We start from the raw sequence: 19,815 nt of genomic DNA on the forward strand, positions 1-19,815 counted from the left end.
TGTTAAACAAAAATGTGTAAGTTTATCAACCATGGAAGCGGAGTATATCGCCTTATCTGAAGCAGCGAAGGAATTAATGTGGACGAAAAATGTCTTACAAGATGAAATTTTAAAGTTTAATTTAAGAAAGTGTAAACTATTTTGTGATAACAAGTCTGCCATTGATTTTTCTAGATCGCCAATAGAAAATCGCCAAACTAAGCACATAGATGTAAAATATCACTTTGTTAGAAGACTAGTAAATGATGGAGTGTTTGACCTTGAATTTATCACCAGTAAATTAAATACTGCCGACTTATTTACAAAAGCAGTGACTGCTGTTAATTTAAGAAAGTTTTGTTTAGGTGTTTTCAGTGTTTAAAGACAATAAGTATTTTTGTATAATAGAATTGAACTATGAACTTCTGTGAAAGTTTTGTTTTTGTCTTTGCATGGGGAAAAGAGGGCCGTTTGTTGGCTTTAGTTTTCCACATGCAAATTTTGATCGGAGGTCGATCGGCGGTAAGCTAACGTGGTTGCCGCTGATTGGCCGATGACGTCAAGATCGGCGGGTTGGCCGAATATAATATATATGTACGCCGGTATCGCCCAAAAGTTTTTTTTTTGGTGTTCTTGTTCTCTTGTGTTATTATGAGTTAGCATAATGCTACTTTGGTTTCACTAAATGATTTTAAATGTAAAGGCTAAAGTGTTAGCTCTTTTATTTTATTTACGGAATAAAGCAAGGATTTTATTTAGTTTAGTCTTAGCTTTATTTTAAGGGAAGCAAAACATGCTTTGCCTTTATCACCACTGCCAACAGTTGGGACTTCCGTGATTCCGGATTATTGATCATCAGTTTAAATCTCGTAAGATGGCATGCAGAAATTCTAAAATTAAAAATATGAAACCGTAATTTATGAAAAAAAGAACAATTATGATCTAAAGGGTATCAAAATTAAAAAAAAAAAAAAAAAAAGAGCGCTTAATATTTGTTTACTTTATTAACATTTCTTTCAATGTAAGCTGTTTAAGTTGCTTCATTTTATGTGATAATACTTTCTCTTTAATTCCATAAACAAACATAATTTCTTGTCCAGTTACAAAGTTCCGCTGTTCAAGTCCCGTAATTGCTGTGCCGAGAATACCAACTAACTTGTCAATCGAAATTTTTTCATTCTCACTAACCTCTCTGTCACCTTCTTCATTTCTTTATCCATTTTTTGCAGCAATTCCACTTTTTCCGGTGGATTATGGGTGTCTGAATTAACGACTTTTGACCGTATCGTACTTCAGAAGCTAGATTTTGAAACGCGCAAACAATTTGAACTCAGCATTAATGCTACGGAAGTTCCTACGTTTGATGAATTAATTTCATTTTTAGAGAAAAGATGTCAGTTATTGGATAACATTAACCGTAATGCTGATAAAGTGAAATATCCATTAGAAAAAGTTCGAAATCAAAGGCTCTGATGTTTAAAACCGGCAGTGTTTCGATTTGTGCTATATGTAAAAATAACAATCATCCACTGCATAAATGTGATTCATTTTTTAAATTAAATCCAAATCAAAGATATGAAATAGTTAAAAACCATAAATTATGTTTAAACTGTCTCAGTAATGAACATTTAATTGCAAAATGCAATTTTAAGTTCAGATGTTCGGAATGCCATAAAAAACACCATTCATTAATACATCGCCTGCTCAGAAATGGCGCCACTGAACATAAGTTAGACAAAACAAAAATGGAAGCTACCAGTGACGAAATTATAAACAGGAACGCAGATGTCTCTAATAAAAATCAATCAAGTTGTCTTTTGACACGCAGAAAAAACGTCTTATTGGCAACTGCAATAATATATATTTGCAATTTGGAAGGAAAAAGAATCCCATTTCGCGCAATACTTGATAACGGCAGCATGAGTTGTTTCCTGTGTGAAGCAGTTGCTAATTTGTTAAATATAAAGAAAGAAAGAATTTATGCATCTGTATCCGGAATTAATGAGAACGTTATAAATATTAATTATCAACTAGATGTACAGATTTCGAATAAGGATTAAACATATGTAACATCAGTTAATTGTTTAGTTATTTCTAAAATAACCAGTGTAACTCCTTCAAGGAGTTTAGATGTGCAGTCATTAAATATTCCCATTGATATTGAATTGGCGGATCCGCAATTCGGAACACCTAACAAAATAGATATGTTACTAGGGGCCAAATTGTTCTTTGAGATTTTAAAACAAGGAAAATTTCAATTAGAAAATCAACTGTTGATATTAAAAAAAAAAAAAAAGTTTTGGGATATATCGCGTCTGGTGCATGCGAGAGTAACTCAGAAGTAAATTATTGTGGTTTAGTTCTAAATAGTGAAGAAAGAGTTGAAGAAATTTTGCAAAGATTTTGGGAGGTTGAATCCATTGAAAATATCGAGGATGCTTTGAGTGAAGAAGAAAAATACTCTGAAGAACATTTCAAGCGTACTCACTATAGACAAAATGATGGAAGACATGTAGTTCAGTTACCCATAAGGGAAGGTGTAGAATTAGGAGAATCGAAAACTCTGGCTGAGAAAAGATTGCATTAAGTGTGGAATCGACTAGAAAGTGATTCGAATATGAAAACATTATATAAGAATTTTATGAAGGAATATAAGGATCTAAATCACATGGAAGAAGTTCCAGAAATTGAAACATCAACATGCAATTATCTTAGTCATCATGGAGTTTATCGGCCAGAGAAAGCCTCTACCAAGCTTCGCGTTTTGTTTACTGCATCAGCGGCTACTAGCAATGGAAAATCACTTAATTCAATATTAATGAAAGGATGAATACCTCAAGAAGATTTATTTTCTATTAATATTAGATTTCGAAAGTGCAACTATGCATTAGGAGCTGATGTTCAGAAGATGTACAGACAAATACTTATTGAACCATCTCAATGAAACCTGCAGTTGATCTTGTGGAAAGAATCATTTGGTAGTCCTGTGCAGACTTATCGTCTAAGGACTGTAACATACGGAACAGCAAGTGCACCATTTCTTGCAACAAGGGTCCTGCTACATGGGCAACATTATCACTGGAGCTAATACACTGCAAAAAGCCAAGCAGTTGCAGGCACAGTTAACCTGTCTTCTAGATTGTGCTGGAATTCAGTTACACAAATGGTGTTCAAATAATCCAGAACTATTGAAGAATAAAGAAAGTGTTACTCAGGATTACTCCTTTCAAGTTACGGAGTCTAAAAATAATCAACGATTATCGTATCCCCAGATTTGTTCTAACCAATGGATTACAGCAAGTAGAAATTATAGGATTTTGTGATGCTAGTCAGAAAGCCTATGGTGCTGCAATTTATGTGAAATGTATGTCATCTTCAAATGAATGTTCATCAAGACTTCTGTGCAGCAAGTCTCGTGTGTCACCTTTGAAGTCAATTACCATTCCTAATTTGGAACTTTGTGGTGCAGTTCTGCTAGTAAAACTAATGAAAAGAATATTAGAGGCCATTCAGCTGCCTATAGTCAAGGTGTATTACTTCACTGATTCGTCCATAGTGTTATCATGGATTAAGAAGGAACCTTATCAACTAAAGACATTTGTTGCTAATACAGTATCTGTTATTCGCAGCATGACTGCCGTTCATGAATGGTACCATGTTAGCACTCACAATAATCTAGCTGATTTGATATCACGTGAAGCTGAACCTAAAGATCTTCTTCATAATGATTTATGGTGGTATGGACCAACTTTCTTGACTAAGGAGAGGTTTTTGACTAATCCTTGTGAAGTAATTTCATCTGATGTGGATGATGTGGAATACGTCAAAGAACTTAAACTTAAGGATAATGACTTAGTTAATTTAAATGTGAACTCTAATTCCCTTATTTTAGATCATATTCTTAACATCAGTAATAACTATATTCGTATTATTCGTGTGTTAAGCTTTGTTTGTAGATTTATAGCCAACTGTAAGGGAAAAAATTTAATAGGTTCTCTAACTGTTAAAGAATTGGATGATGCTGAGAAAAATCATGATCAGGTATGTACAGTTACAACATTTTAGCAAGGACATTCTATCTTTAAAAAATAAGAATTGTGTTTCTTCCAAAAGTAAGTTAAAATTTTTATGTTCATTTTTAGATAATGATTCTCTTCTGAGAGTAGGAGGCAAACTTGCCAGTAGTAATCTTAATTACAACCAAAAGACCATGTATTTACTAGATTAATTTTTCAGTATTACCATGTTAAATATTTACATCTTGGTGTTTAAGCACTATTGCATCAGGTTCATAGTAAATTTTGGGTTATTAATGGTCGAGATATAGCTCGAAAGGTTGGACATGAATGTGTAACATGTTTTAAGGTTAAACCAGTTGTATGTGAACAACTTATGGGAAATTTACCTGGTGAGAGAGTTAAACCAGGGTTTGTATTTAATACGTGTGGACTCGATTTTTCTGGTCCATTCCTCATTAAGTATAAAAATCAAAGAAAGGGTAATTATGCAAAAGTGTACGTTGCTATATTCATATGTTTAGCTACTCAAGCAATGCATTTAGAGGTAGTAACTGATTTAAGCACAGATTCATTACTTGCTACTATTAAAATATTTATTTCTAGACGTGGAAAATGTAATACCATAATGTCAGATAACGGCACTAATATGGTTGTTGCAAAATCAGAACTAAAAAAATTGCATAGCTTAGTCCTTAAATCTAATTCTGACATAGTAGATTTCTTAACATCTGAAGGTATAAATTGGAAACTGATTCCACCTAGAGTGCCAAATTTTGGTGGTTTATGGGAAGTAGGTATTAAGTAATTTAAATACCATCTTCAGCGTACAGTCGGCAGTTATAAATTAACTTTAGAAGAATTTTGGACTGTTGTCAAACAGATTAAAAGTATTCACAATTCTCGTCCAATTTTACCTTTATCAACAGATGCGAATGACTTTGAAGCCTTAACGCCGGGTCATTTTTTGATTGGACGTTCCATTACTTCATGTCCTGAACCAGATTTGTCTCATCTTACAGATAATAGATTTTCTAAATGGCAAGTTATTACCAAGTTCATTCAAGTTATTTGGAAACGTTGGCAAACTGATTATTTAAATCATCTCCAACAATACACCAAATGGTTTATTAATAAAGAAAATTTAAAGGCAGGTATGTTAGTTGTGTTAAAGGAAGATAATCTTCCGCCATTTAAATGGTCTTTAGCTAGAATTCTAGAAGTTTTACCTGGTAAAGATAATAAGGCCAGAGTTGTTAAAGTGAAAACATCAAATGGTGTATATTCGATGTATTAGTAAAATTTGTTTATTACCTATCCAGGATAATAATGCTTAGTTTACATGATTATGTTCTTATTGAAAATTGTGCTTTACATTAAAATGAAACTGTTTAAGAATAAGTTCGATTGTAGCATAGTGAATGTTAATCTTCTCAAAATGATTATATTATTTTATATTCATGATGAAAGATTATCTATTAGCTTTCATATTGTATTGTAGAATTAGATATTCTTGGAATGTTAAATTGTATGTTTGTTTGTAATTTACATGTTGAAATTTGTAATTTCAACGGGTGGCGGCATGTTAAATTAGAATACAGCGCCACCTATTGGATAAGAAGAGAAACTCTCAGTTGGCCATCTGGATTCGGCTAAGCAACATGACAGAGCATGTATTAGGTCTGAATGTAGTTAATTACCGTCAATAAATTAGTTAGTTCTTTTGCTATACAGTCCACTCAGTCCATTTAATACTCCTTATGGAAGATATAAATTTAATAAAATGCCATTTGGAATATCCTCCGCCCTAGAAATATTTCAGAAAAGAAACCAAAAATTATTTGGTGATATTGAGGGTGTGGAAGTTTATTTTTGTGATATCGTAATTGCAGGATCTGATGAGGTTACTCATGATATAATTATCTCTAAGGTTCTTGAAAGAGCTAGGTCTCTAAATATAAAATTTAATCCTGATAAATTGCAATATAGGGTACCGGAAGTCAAATATGTAGGCCAAATTATTTCTGAGTCAGGTGTAAAAGCCGATCCTAGTCATATTAAAACAATTATTGATATGCCAACACCAAAATCAAAAACAGAAGTAAGAAGAAGGTTGTTAGGAATGTTAAATTTTCTGTCAAAACTCATACCTAATGTATCTAAAGTTACTGCTCCTTTAAGAGAAATCATTCAAGAAAAGGTAGAATTTAATTGGGAAGAAACTCAGAAAGAGTCATTTAACAACATCAAACAACTGCTAAGCAAAGCTCCAATTTTAAAAGTTTTCAGTGGTAATGAGGATATAATTATACAGTGTGATAGTTCGAAGGATGGCTTAGGATCGTGACTAATTCAAAAGAGTAAGCCCTTATCATTTGTGTCTCGCAGCCTGACTAACGGTGAAAAAAACTATGCACAGATCGAAAAAGAGTTATTGGCCATAGTATTTTCTTTTGAAAAGTACCACAATTTTGTTTATGGACTGAAAGTCACAGTACAAAATGATCATAAACCGTTAATGGCAATTGTTAAGAAACCATTGCATAAAATCTCATCTAGAATGCAAACGATGATCTTAAAGTTACTAAAGTATGATTTTGAGATAAATTATATTCCAGGTAATTAAATGCTTTTTGCTGAAACTTTGTCATGAGCATATCCTGTGAATGAAACTATTAGTGATGATCCTGAAATGCTAAATGTTGTTCACATTATTTCAAAATATTTGCCTATGAGTGAAAGAATAGTGGTGCAATTTAGGAAGGAAACTGAATCAGATCCAGATTTGCAAATAGTTATGAAATATATTAAAGAGGGTTGGCCTAAATGTTACAAAAAAGTAGACAGTAGTGTAAAAACATACTTTAAAATTAAAAATGATCTTTATATTAATGACAACTTGTTATTTATTAATGAAAAATTAGTTGTACCTTATGGTTTGAGAAAAGATATGTTGCAATTAATTCATGAAGTGCACTTTGGAATTGAGAAATGTAAAAGTAGAGCCTGTGAAATTTTTTACTGGAAAGGTATGACAAATGACATTGAGCAGCTTGTTTCCAAATGTGAAAAATTCAGAAATAGAAATCAAAAAGAACCTCTAATGCAACATGAATTTCCAACTAAACCATTTGAAAAAAATTGCCCTTGATATCTTGCAATTTGGTAATCAAAATTACTTAGTAGTTATCGATTATTACACTAAATGGATTGAGGTTTCTAACATAAAAGGTAAGACAGCAAATGAAATTATGATAAAGTTAAAATGCATCTTTGCCAGGTACGGTATTGCAAATGAAGTCGTTTGTGACAATAATCTCTGTAATAGCTACTTATTTAAGAAATTTGCTGAAGATTGGGATTTCGAACTTAAATTTAGTAGCCCCAAATATCCTCAAAGTAATGGGTTGGCTGAAAACGCTGTAGGAATAGTGAAAAATATCATGAGGAAAGTGCAAGATATAAGTGTAGGCTTAATGGAATATCGAAATACCCCAGTTAGTGGAATAAATTTGTCTCCTGCACAACTGTTACTTAATAGAAGATTAAGGACAAAATTACGTATCAGTAATAAATTGTTAAATACTAAAATAAACAAACCTTATTCTAAATTTCGTGCACTTCAAGGTAGGCAAAAATATTATTATGATAGAACCACACAGAAACTGCCTGAGTTAAAACCTGGAGATAGGATAACCTTGTTCAACTTTAGAACTGGGCAATGGGATAAAGGTGAAATAATTTCAAAACTTAAAGCTCCCAGATCCTATATTGTAACAAATTCAAATGGAGAAATATTGCGAAGAAACAGACGCCATATAAAATTTTCAAAAATCACCTTACAAAGTTAATAATGATTATAATGATATATTATTAGATAAAGAGGAAAATTCAAATAGAAGGCCTAAGAATGTTTCTGTGCCTATTAATATAGGAAATCAACAGAATAATCTATCCAATAATACAATAACAAGAAGTGGATGGTTGATTAGACAACCTTCAAGATATAGAGACTTTGTCATGGAATAAAATAATGTAACATATTGCATATATCATTTTTATGTAATTTTTTGTTATTGTATGTCATATTGTGAATATACTTGTATTGATATTATTTGCTATTTTTATTATTGTTTATAAATTGGAGGAAGGGATGTGATGTATATTTAAAATATCTATAACTGGAACTGTAAATAACTATAACTGTAATGGCGCTCATGCTATGCGATTCCGTTGTTGTGATGCACGTGTAACTGTGCTAGCTGAATGTCATGTGAACTGTTTAAAAATTTTGAATTCTTGAGATATACTCATTAGTCGAGTCTACTTTTAAAGTATAGAAGTTATTAAGTTTAACAAACTAAACAAGAAGTTACAATGCATGTTCAAAAAATATTAGGCATGATACTTTTAAGTACACAGGAGTGTATCTTGAAAAGTACCCAGACAATTCAGGTAGTCAACATATTGGAAGAAAAGGCGTGAAAGTGCAACGAAGGAGAGTCATTTTTTATTATAATCTTAAAAATACCACTTACTCAGTGCGTTTTTGGGTAATATTAAAATTTTGGAGCCAAACTCTTAACCGCATACAAGATTGACTTAGGAAAGGTAAATAAGAATAATTTATTATTATTGTTTTGCTAATTAATTTAGTTAGCAAAGCATATAAGGACTATCTACCCAAAGGAAGGGATGCACTTTATATTTTTAGTTTTTATTTCAAATAAATAATTTAATTTACAGAAAGATAGTAATATAAATAATAATATAAACTGAATATATTTACATGTCAATTGAAGTAATTATTATTTTGTTATTTCTTAACATGCATTAACTCAAATACATGCTAGAATCTAGGAAATTAACAAATTAGTAAATATTAAAAATTAAACAAAAAGGATTTCCAATACTTTTATTAATTTATGCCAGTTGTTACCCTTTTATGCTGGTTTTAACCCCTTTCTACCTCTGGCAAGGTAAAATCTATTTCCTGCCAGCTAAAAGACAGCTCTGATTAGTGCCCATAACAGTTTTACTGAGGTGAAAATTTACATAAATAAGAAACTTATTTTGAATATATTACCTCTTGCATACAAAGATAAAGATGAGATGTGGCACATTTCTTGAGTAATTCCCACACAAGTTTAGGGTTAATTTCACTCATTTCTAATATTTTGGGGATCACCGAACGCATTGCATAAATTCTCTTCACATCTGTTTTCTAAAAATGAAAGATCATGCATAAACTATCTATTTTTAATGTAAATATGATGAAGATACTACAGTGAAAAAATATAAATTAGCATGAATCTGCTTAAAAGCAAACCCAATTTTCAATAGAAATAATGAAAATATAAGAGGTAAAATAAAAAAAAAAAAATTATACTGATAGATTAAGCACGATTAATGCATGTATACTGATAAACACAACAGTACGAAAGTCCTTTCAATGCATATTGTTACATTTTTTATTTCTTTCTTCTGACACCAGTTGTTACGTTATTTTCTTCGATGAAGTATCGAAACACACTTTATTTAGCCAATATTAATCAGGACAGCTCCAATAACATTTTGTACAGTCGTCGAAAATCTACTATAAACACGCTGGAACAATCAGCGACACAGCCTTCACAGGTTATCACGGTGGAGACAGCTTCCTGCAAAGCACCCGACTCTGCTTTCCGGAGTACAGCTCCTGACTCTGCTGGAACTCCACACACTCTCGAGACCTTCCACGCTACAACTCGCGATGCACTCGACAACACACGAGCAGAGCTTCCGACTCTTCGGTTCATTCGTTCCCGGAGCTCAACACGCTCTCTCGACGATGCACGACAAGACACCAACTCGATACTAACTCTCTCGCACTCTATACAAAGCACACACACTCACTCACTCTCTCAACGAGGTAAACACACTAACTGACTACAGACTAGCAGGGTTTATATAGCTTTCTGCTTGTGTTCGAGAACATTCTGGGATAAACTGGTAAGAATTCGTTCTAGAAGATTCTCCATTCGTCCATGGTATATCGCCAATTTTGTCGCCAAACGGGCGATTTCTCGCCAAATATGGCAAACCTAAAACTGATTTGCGGGGAAACCATCTTACCGCGCCTTTACATTTGGTAACACTGCCCCCTCCCAAGGACTGCACACCCCGACAGTACAACCCTTGGTCAGAAGCCTAATTCAATACAAACAAAACGTAATGAAACAAACGTAAGATATAAAAAAATAGCATAACTAAAGAAACAGATATTTACACTATGTACAAGTTATATACACAAATTAAAGTTAAGAATGAATTTCAGTCTCAGTCTTTTTATTAAAATATACCCGCGTCAAATACTTTTCCACTGCAGTTCTCAGATGCATTTCTGTTTAGCGTATCACAATCTGAAGATATAGTCCTTTCAGACTTGTCATCCACAGAAAGATGTGAAACAGTTTGTTCACCACTCTGTAGTTCATTTGCAGCATGCATACAGTTCATCTCGGTATTTTTAGCACATGATACATGCTTATTTACCTCTATTTCCTGAAAGTCAGTTCCGATGTTTGCGCTAGGGTCGTGAATAGAATCCGATACTTTACAAGGAGAAGTATCCAAGTTTAGAATCAAGTCCTTGTCTGCAAAATCTGCACTATGAAACGCACACATAGTTCGTGAAATGAGTGAATTTTCTTGCAATAATGGAGAACTCTGCATAAGTTGTACATCAGCTTCTTCCATCTCAGCATCACATGAACTTTCAGATGTTTCAATACTTGCTAACTGCAGCTTGGTAATTTCATTATCAGTTTTGACGAACTTAACAGTTGCATTTTCATTTTCTTCCACTTCAGGCACTTGAGAATCAAAAGCTTCTTTCCCGTCTTTTATTTCTTCATGTTTTCGTTCTTTTCCTTTAATCCCACTAAATGTTTCATCCTTCATTTCTTGATCTTCCTCAGATAGTTCATTAGCTACTTCCTTCATTTCTTCATCCTTTGATACTTCAGACGCCACTTCAGTCACTTTCACATCATCTTTTACAGCTCTAGTTTCTTCTGCAAGCTTCACTTTCATTTGTGGCAGTTGCTTTTGCACCTTTTCTTGGCCGACATTTATTTCTTCTCATCCAGCGTTCTTCTCTTCCAGTGTCGTTTTCGTCTCCTTCAGTCCAGCTTTGATCTCTTCCAGGCTGGCTTTCAACTCAGCCTTCATCTCTTGATATCCGGCTTTCATTTCAGCTCTCATCTCTTGATATCTGGCTTTCATCTCAGCGCTCATCTCGGCTAAGTTCATCAAAGTCTTCGTTCCCTCCACCATGGCTTTTTCTTTTCTTCAGGCGGGTCACTGGCATTCACTCGCAAATCCCACTTCTGACACCAGTTGTTACGGTTTTCTTTCTTTTCTGACATCAATTGTTACATTATTTTCTTCCTTCACGTTTGTAAGTAGTTCGGAGATTTGGAGTGAATAACGACGACACTTAATGAAGTATCAATACAAAGGTAAGATGGCTTCCCCGCAAAGCAATTTTAGGGTTGCCATAAGATGGCAAGGGAAGGCATCTTACTGCGCCTTTACATTTCGTAACAATATTATACAATTTTTCCTTTATCAAAGAAAAACTATAAAAATAATATATACAGTCAAAAGTCGTTAATCCGGACTCGTCGGGACTTCAGCGATTCCGGATTATAGATCATCAGTTTAAATCTCGTAAGATGGCATGCAGAAATTCTAAAATTAAAAATATGAAACCGTAATTTATGAAATAAAGAACAATTATGATCTAAAAGGTATCAAAATTTACAAAAAAAAAAAAAAAAAAAAAAAAAAAGCTTAATATTTATTTGTTTACTTTATTAAACATTTCTTTCAATGTAAGTTGTTTAAGTTGCTTCGTTTTATGTGATAATACTTTCTCTTTAATTCTATAAACAGACATAATTTCTTGTTCAGTTACAAAGTTCCGCTGTTCAAGTCCCGTAATTGCTGTGCCGAGAATACCGACTAACTTGTCGATCGAAATTTTTTCGCTTTCACTAACCTCTCTGTCACTTTCTTCATGTCTTTATCCATTTTTTGCAGCAATTCCACTTTTTGTTTGACGGACATCGGAAATTCTATTTGACATAATCGAAAGTTCAAGTTTACTTTTATAAAATTGCTCTTACAGTCTGCAAAAAATAATAAGCCGCATTCAGTTCGAAGATTATGGAGCAATGCAATCATCAACATTAACTGAAATAGATAATTAGATAATTTAAGCTTATACCGTCCGTTATACATTAAACGCGCACGCGGAAACATATTCTGCGCTTGCGCACACGCCTATGCGCAGTCGTAAAGGTCTTACGCGCACGCGTAAACGCCTATGCACATGTTAGAGTCCTGCATTATATTTGAAGAAATTAAATAATGAACAATCTGCATAAATCTGTATGTATCTTTCTCACATTGTGATAAAACAACGGTACATAAAGCCATCGAATTTTGGATGACGCAATCCTGCGAATATGGGCAGGTGGAAGCCCAAATTTGAAATTTGTTTTATTATCGATTTCATATTTTGTATATACTCTGTATATGAAATTCTAACGATATACTCAATTTAAAACTATTTTGCGATATTGCTCTTGAACTGAATTTTATGGTTCACGTGCAAAGAACGTGATATTTAATAAATAAAGGTAACAGACAAAATGTTAAAAAAATGGCCCTTTGAACGTAATTTAACCCCCCCCCATTTTTATCATTTCTGTATTACTGAAATATTAAATTTTATGTATTTTTTTAGATAGCTATAATCAGGTACACTACAAAAAAATTAGTGATAACTGCCATCATGATGCAAATAAATTAATGAATGAAATGCCTATAGACACCATAGTAAATTTGGCTACTATTATGAAATAATATAAAAATTAAAAAAAATAATGATTATGTTTCACTTTTTTGGGGGGAGAAAAGAGAGAAAAAATTCAGGGAGTGATAAATTAAATGAAAAATAATAATGAATTAATTGAAGAACACATTTTAGGAAAGAGCTTAATTCTTTCAACTTCTGCTTTGCACCTTAAAAAGGGGCTAAAACAGATTGTATCTTCACATTCAATGATCTATAATATTTATACCATGGAATTTTAAAGCTTTTGGTTCTAATTTTACATATTATTGTTACATTTAAAGCTTTTGGTTCTAATTTTACATATCATTTTTGTAGTTAATACTAATCACACAAAAAACAGTTTAAGGTGATAATTATTTAACAGAAAAATCTTGTCAAGCTTAATTATTATAAGAGCATAATTTGGTCAAATATAATAAAATTCTGAAATGTAAATAACTTTCATTTTCAAATGAAAATAACTACATGATGTGCCCTTCCCCTCAAAAAAGCAACAAAATAAGAAAGAAAGAGGAAAGGGAAAAAGCAGTTAATTTAGACAAATACTCAACAATAATATGTAAAATTAGAACAAAAAACACACTGAAAATAATGAAAGATGTAAGAAATTGGAAGGAAATAATTTAACGTGTACATGACAAAACTTCACTTCTTGAAAATGTATTTCATTAATAACTACTAAATATTGTTATTTTTTTGTTCTTTCTGTTTCATAAGAGGCATTCTATTATAGAAGGGAAAGGTTATTTAGAGAAAACTAAATTACTCATTCTATGTTCTCTACACAATTACAAAAGTTACTTACTAAATTTCACCTTTGTCCAAGAACTATTAGTAATAGAAATATTAGTAATAGTTCTTGGACATTCTTCATAAAACAAAACAAACCAAAAAAAAAAAAAAAAAAACAGCCCTTACTGAATGGCAAATGAACACAGAAGGAAATCAGGAACTTCCTGTAATCGAAATGAAATACCTAAATGCAATATCATCTTCGAAATGATGCAGATTTATCATATACATAGAGTAATAATTTTGCTACGTTTAATGACTCATTATATTGCATGAAGATCTCATAATAATTTGTTATGTATAACAGAGCTTATCTGTTAAAATGGAAATTATTATTACCTTATGCATCGGCCTGTATTGTATTGCTAACAAAAATAAAATTATGCTATAGATACAAAATAAAAGATATAAAAAGCTATTACAAAATAGTTAAGCCACATCTTATCATCATGAGTAAAAGCATGTATGCTAGTCTATTACTTTATATTTTATTCATTATGATGCTTTCAAAAACCCGTAAAAATGAAACTCTAAAATTAAATTATTTTTAATCGCATCTGTAATCTCTTATAACTAAAGACCAGAAAAAAGTTATTATTGTTATTTGACAGTTATGTGTAACCACTATTCACTATGCTGCATTAATTATTTAAAAGAGCATGATTATGAATTACATCCTAAATACAACATAAAAAATAAAATTCCAGCACTGTGTGCATTTTTACAAGCAGCAAAACATGCTCATTTAGACAGGTATTTTTAGGCAGATAAATTTACAAATTGCTTCCATAAACAAGGACAGAAGTCACTTATTTCGAAACTTCTGAGGATTAATTATGATAATTAATATTGTTTCATTAAATTAATGTAATATGACAGTAAAATAATTTTTTTCAACCCTTTATCAGATTTTAGTTTTTCAGCCACTAATTTCTGTCAGGAAGCTTGATAAATCTTGAAATAAGCGAGAAAGTTACTATCTTCATTAAAATCAGGTAACCATATAGGGAGTCATCAGGGCACGTAGTAAGCACATAAGAGAGTTTCCAAGACCCATACGATGGAGACAGCTTTGCAAATACTCACGACTAGTTCCGAGATAAAAATTCTGCACAGCCACAGTTTTCAGTAGATTATGAGAAGCAGGAATCTTCAATAAAGAATCTCAGAAGTCCCTTAGCAGAAGAATGTTAGCAGGGAATGTGGTTATGGTAAGTTAGAAATGGCTTTGACCATTTCATTTTCAATAATGCCAACTATGGCAAATATCTATAGTAAATTAATGTATCATTCACTTTTCAAAAGATAGTCGAGAACAAGCTGGTCATCAAAAAGCTTTTTTTCCCCACTAAGGAATACCCCCCTCCAAAAGCGCTTTAATAGCCTGAGAGTCAATAAAAATAACAGAATTTGGTTCTATTCTTCTGTCTCATTTTTCTTACGAGCTTAAAAAATAGCAGCACTTTTTATCAAAGTGGGTACAGACTTTACCAACAATTTTGCTGAGACTGAAATATATCCCAGTTCCAGCACTTTTAATGGCTTCCGCAAGAGTAAACATGCCACCTGTATAAACATGCAGACAATTAGCTGGTGGATATCTTTGTCAACTCTAGCAAGAGTAGCTATCTTGAGTTCCATATTTAAGGAAAACTTATTCAAGGGAAGAAACAAGTCCAGATTACAGTTGATTATACTGATATGACCATGACAAATGATTGATTTAAATAGTGAACATCTATCAAGGACATACACTTAATTTTCTTCATTATTCTTCCATCGGTTTCAAAACGTTTCTTGAGCTTTTAATCTAACTCAAGTAGGTGTACATGTCATCCAAAATCTATCATATTTCAGAAATGTAAAATAAGATGCATGACAGATGTAGCATTATGTGAAAAAGTATGCATAATCCATACAGTCCAAGACTTGAAAATTACTGGACAAAAGCATCAAAAAATACATACAGAAGAACTAAACATTAAAATAATAAACAATAAGAAAGAAAACATTACTCCAATTCTCACTTATTATTTATTACATTAATATTATAAATCACTGTTACGATTAAATTCTTATTTAAATAAATGATAAATGGATTTTGCATTCAGTAGTATTTATTTAATGATATTAATACAATCAAAAACTCTAAATATCTTACCTTTTTATAAAGGTGTTTGCCTTCTTTTAGTTTATATTTCCCAAAAAATATAAGATACGATTTGGAAAGAATATGATATGCTCTGCTTTATTAATTATTTAAAGTTCAGATACAGACCTATCCACAGTAATGTATGCTCTACTTTCCCCAATATTTTACCGAGCGCAATGAAAGTACAAATTACACACTCACTTCCAAAAGTTAAGCACAAAGATGTAAAATGAAAAAAAAAAAAAAAATATGTTGCTTTGATTGACACAAAATTCGGCAGGAAAGTAGCATATATATTTATGCATAAAACACAATCAATAATTACATACAGAAATGAAAACAATATTAAATTTTTGTAAGTCATCAGATAATGACATACTGGAGACTTAAACAGAATTATGTATAAAGTGAAAATAAACAGCGTAAAATTAAAAAAACATTAATAGAATATGTGATCCCCTTTCATCTGTACATAAAGTTTACACCTTGTGACCATGCCTTCAATTAGGTGGTCAACCACCGCAGAATTAAGCAATCGCCATTCTTCTTGTAGAGCAGTTTCCAGCTCAATAAAAGTGGCTGGAGGTGGGAAATGTGAAGATACAGCACGGCCGAGATCATCCTAAAGATTTTCAATGGGATTAAGGTTGGGTGAATATGCTGGCCATGCCATATGCGCAATGCCTTAACTCTCCAAGTAGTCATCGATGATGTCAGCTCTATGGGGACATGCATTATCATCCATTAAAACAAAAGTAGGGCCAACTGCTGCAGCAGACATCTCACAATGGGTTCTAGGACTTCATCTCGATACCGGACAGCCGTCAAAGAACCCCGTTTAAAGATGTGCAGGTCGGTGTGGTATCCTAATAAAATCCCTGCCCACACCATAATGCTTCCACCTCGGAATGCATGATGTTCGGTGATGTTTTGGGACTAACTGCGTGTTCGTTGTTTACGCCATATCCTTATATGCTTGTCATCTGGCTCCAGAGCAAATCTTGACTTATCAGTAAACATGACATTGCCCCAGTCAGACACATTCAAATTGACCTGTTCCCGGCACCACTGTAATCGTGCCCCTCTTGATTGGACAAATAGAGGAACACAAGCTCGAGGTACCCGGGTGTACAGTCCACTCATATGTAATCTTCGGCGTACAGTAGCTGCAGATATCACCTTACCAATGGACGCTGTAACCATAGATGTCACACGTGTGGAGGTTGCTCTGCGATTCCGCTTGGCTACAATAGCAATATATCGATCTTCCGCAGGGGTTGTAACCCTTGGGCACCCGGCTACGGGCCTTCGGACAACTGTCTGTGTGGTTTGGAATTGTTTCCATAAACATGAAATTACAGAATGATGAACGCCGGCAAAAAGAGCAACATCTGTGATCAACTGTCCTGCTTCAATGTGCGCCACAGCACGCCAGCGCTCAGAATCTACCATTTGTCTTCTGAAAGTCATAGAAATATGTATGTCTTGAAAACAAATTGTACGAAAGTTTTAAACATCTTCTATCAGCACTTACTATCAATTTCTATAACCCTTCATAAAGCTGGCTTCTTATAAGACTGCCTTTTTTGCATATTTCTTGACATGAAAGCACAATTGGCTGTTACCTAACATATTTGCATACTTCCATCTACCTCTGCAGCGAATTGCATCCACTTCAATTCTAATTGGCTTCCCAAAAACATACTAACAGTTTTGTTCATGCATACATACCTCTGTATAAATGCACAAATACAATATGGAAAGAAAAGGAACAAATACTAAAAATATTTCATTACTATCCATGGTTATAAAAAATATTCAAATGATGTGATTATACTTCATTTCCTTAAATATTTATCCTAAGCATGTATCACCAATTTGAAAGACTTTCTTGAAATAAAGTAGAGGATTTTATGAAATTGATTTCAACACTTAGATGATTTTGAAAGTATGAAATTTAACTTTATATTTTTATATTGTTCTCATTGAGTTATTGGGAGTTTATATTGTTCTCAAAGAGTGAGAAATGTAAAAAATAAAATATTTAGTATACAGGGAAAAGTCTTTAATCCGGACTTGTCGGGACTTCAGCGATTCCGAATTATCGTTTTTTTCCGGATTATAAATCATCAGTTTAAATCTGGTAAGATGGCATACAGAAATTATAAAATTAAAAATATGAAACCGTAATTTATGAAATAAAGAGCAATTATGATCTAAAGGGTATAAAATTTACAAAAAAAAAAAAAAAAAAAGCTTAATATTTATTTATTTATTTACTTTATTAAACATTTCTTTCAACGTGTACATGTGTAAAGCATACATTACGCATAGTCGAAATTAGAAAATTGCAGCCAGAACACTATTTGATGTGTATTCATGATATTTATAATGACGAGGAATTTGATTTAAATCGTATCAACAGGGTTCATACACATTTCTGCACAAGGAAATTAAGTACTTTTAAGGACTTTTAAGGACCATTAATGAAAAAAATTAAGGACCTATGAGCGAATGGGAACTGAATAAATTCAATTAAAAATATTATATCTATGCCTGATCGTGAGTAGGATGCATTATTATTAAACATAACTTAATTAACATAATTATTAATATGTTGAGAATAAAATTAATTTTATGAATTTTATAAAGTAGCATTAAATATTTTACATTCATAATGACTGGACATATTTGAAAGAAGATAAGTGACATTTTAGCTATGTTTTACTAACAGCTTTTTTTTTTTTAATGTCTCATTTTGTCACATATACTTGCTCGGTCTAGAGGTTTAGTAAATAGTAAGTAGATTTTATGTCAAGCAGCATATGTTAAAATGAGCATTAAAATCATAATCAGCATGATTCATAACCAAAGACTGGCTGTTGTCACCACTCCTTCTTGCCTACAGAGAGACCTACTGATCAGAACAAACCTGAAAGGCCTGATGTAGGCACAGTTAGCATGTTTTGAAAGTTAGCTGACCTCTGTCTGATGCTGTTAGTGTCGTAGCTTCATGTAGAGTTCCAGGGGTTGTAACTCTCTTAACTTCCTTATATACCTTAAGGTTCTATTAAGCTACTAAAGCATTAGCGGCAATAAGTTGTTTTGCATTAAGTCTCACTAGATGCAAAGAATAAGTTTTCACATGAATTTTTATATTTTTGAGTTTTATCTTGTGACCACAGTAAAGCTTTAACACATTGAGCCCAGCATCGAATTTGCTGTCCTTTCCATTCAGCCGGCAGCTATCAATAGGCGGCAATATTTTGATCAAGCGGTGCAATATATACAAAAAGGAAGGAGACGCACATAAAGTTCGAAATGTTATGATGACAATTCAGAACTATTTGGATGCAAGATAGCCAAAAATGGTACCAAAATAGTTGTTTCATATTGTAATATGTGTAAAGCTAAGTTGTATTTTTGTTTAGAATGTTTGAATAAATTCCATTAAAACTACATTTGATCACATTTCATTGAGACTATACTTATTTTTTAACTTTAATACTATCGGTCACGCGGACCGATGCCAGCCAAACGAAAATTCCAGTGCCAGTTCCCAGGGACCGACGCCAGGCTAAGCATGTTAACGAACTCTTTAATATAGAGAGATAATTTTTAAGAGAATGCATTTATTTATAATTAAATTAGGTATTAGATAACCTTAGTCATTATGGATTTACATAGCCACTACTAAATTAAATTAATTTTTTTAATAATATTTGTAAAAAACCCTATTAATACCACAATCTTATAAAATTTCAGTTTAAAATACATGCAATTTATGACATTGATTTTTAAACAGTATTAGGATAATTACACATTAAAAGCTACAAAACATAAAACTCAACAAAATAATTATGTGTCTTTTTAATTTGAAGGCCTGCCCACACATTTTGGCTAATTTATATTGATTTCCTTCTCCTTAAGCATGTTTTCTAACAATTAGAAATGTCTCAACATGCAAAACA

General features: G+C 32.5%; 1 protein-coding gene across 5 annotated transcripts in view; it reads right to left on the minus strand.

The window, feature by feature from the left end:
* Positions 1–19,815, minus strand: part of LOC118182700 (condensin-2 complex subunit G2-like) — a 200,841-nt gene that overhangs the window by 135,399 nt on the left and 45,627 nt on the right. For 4 of the 5 annotated variants that reach the window (XM_085825764.1, XM_085825770.1, XM_085825783.1 and 1 more), the window contains one exon: positions 9,082–9,219. The exons of the other annotated variant lie outside the window; for it this stretch is intronic. In XM_085825764.1, the coding sequence (XP_085681890.1) occupies positions 9,082–9,219 (138 nt within the window). The remainder of the gene's footprint in view (positions 1–9,081; positions 9,220–19,815) is intronic. 5 annotated transcript variants of the gene reach the window in all.

The sequence above is a fragment of the Stegodyphus dumicola genome, chromosome 1 (assembly GCF_044657685.1).
Source record: "Stegodyphus dumicola isolate Sdum_Otavi_A_Nest chromosome 1, ASM4465768v1".
NCBI classification, from domain to species: Eukaryota; Metazoa; Arthropoda; class Arachnida; order Araneae; family Eresidae; genus Stegodyphus; species Stegodyphus dumicola.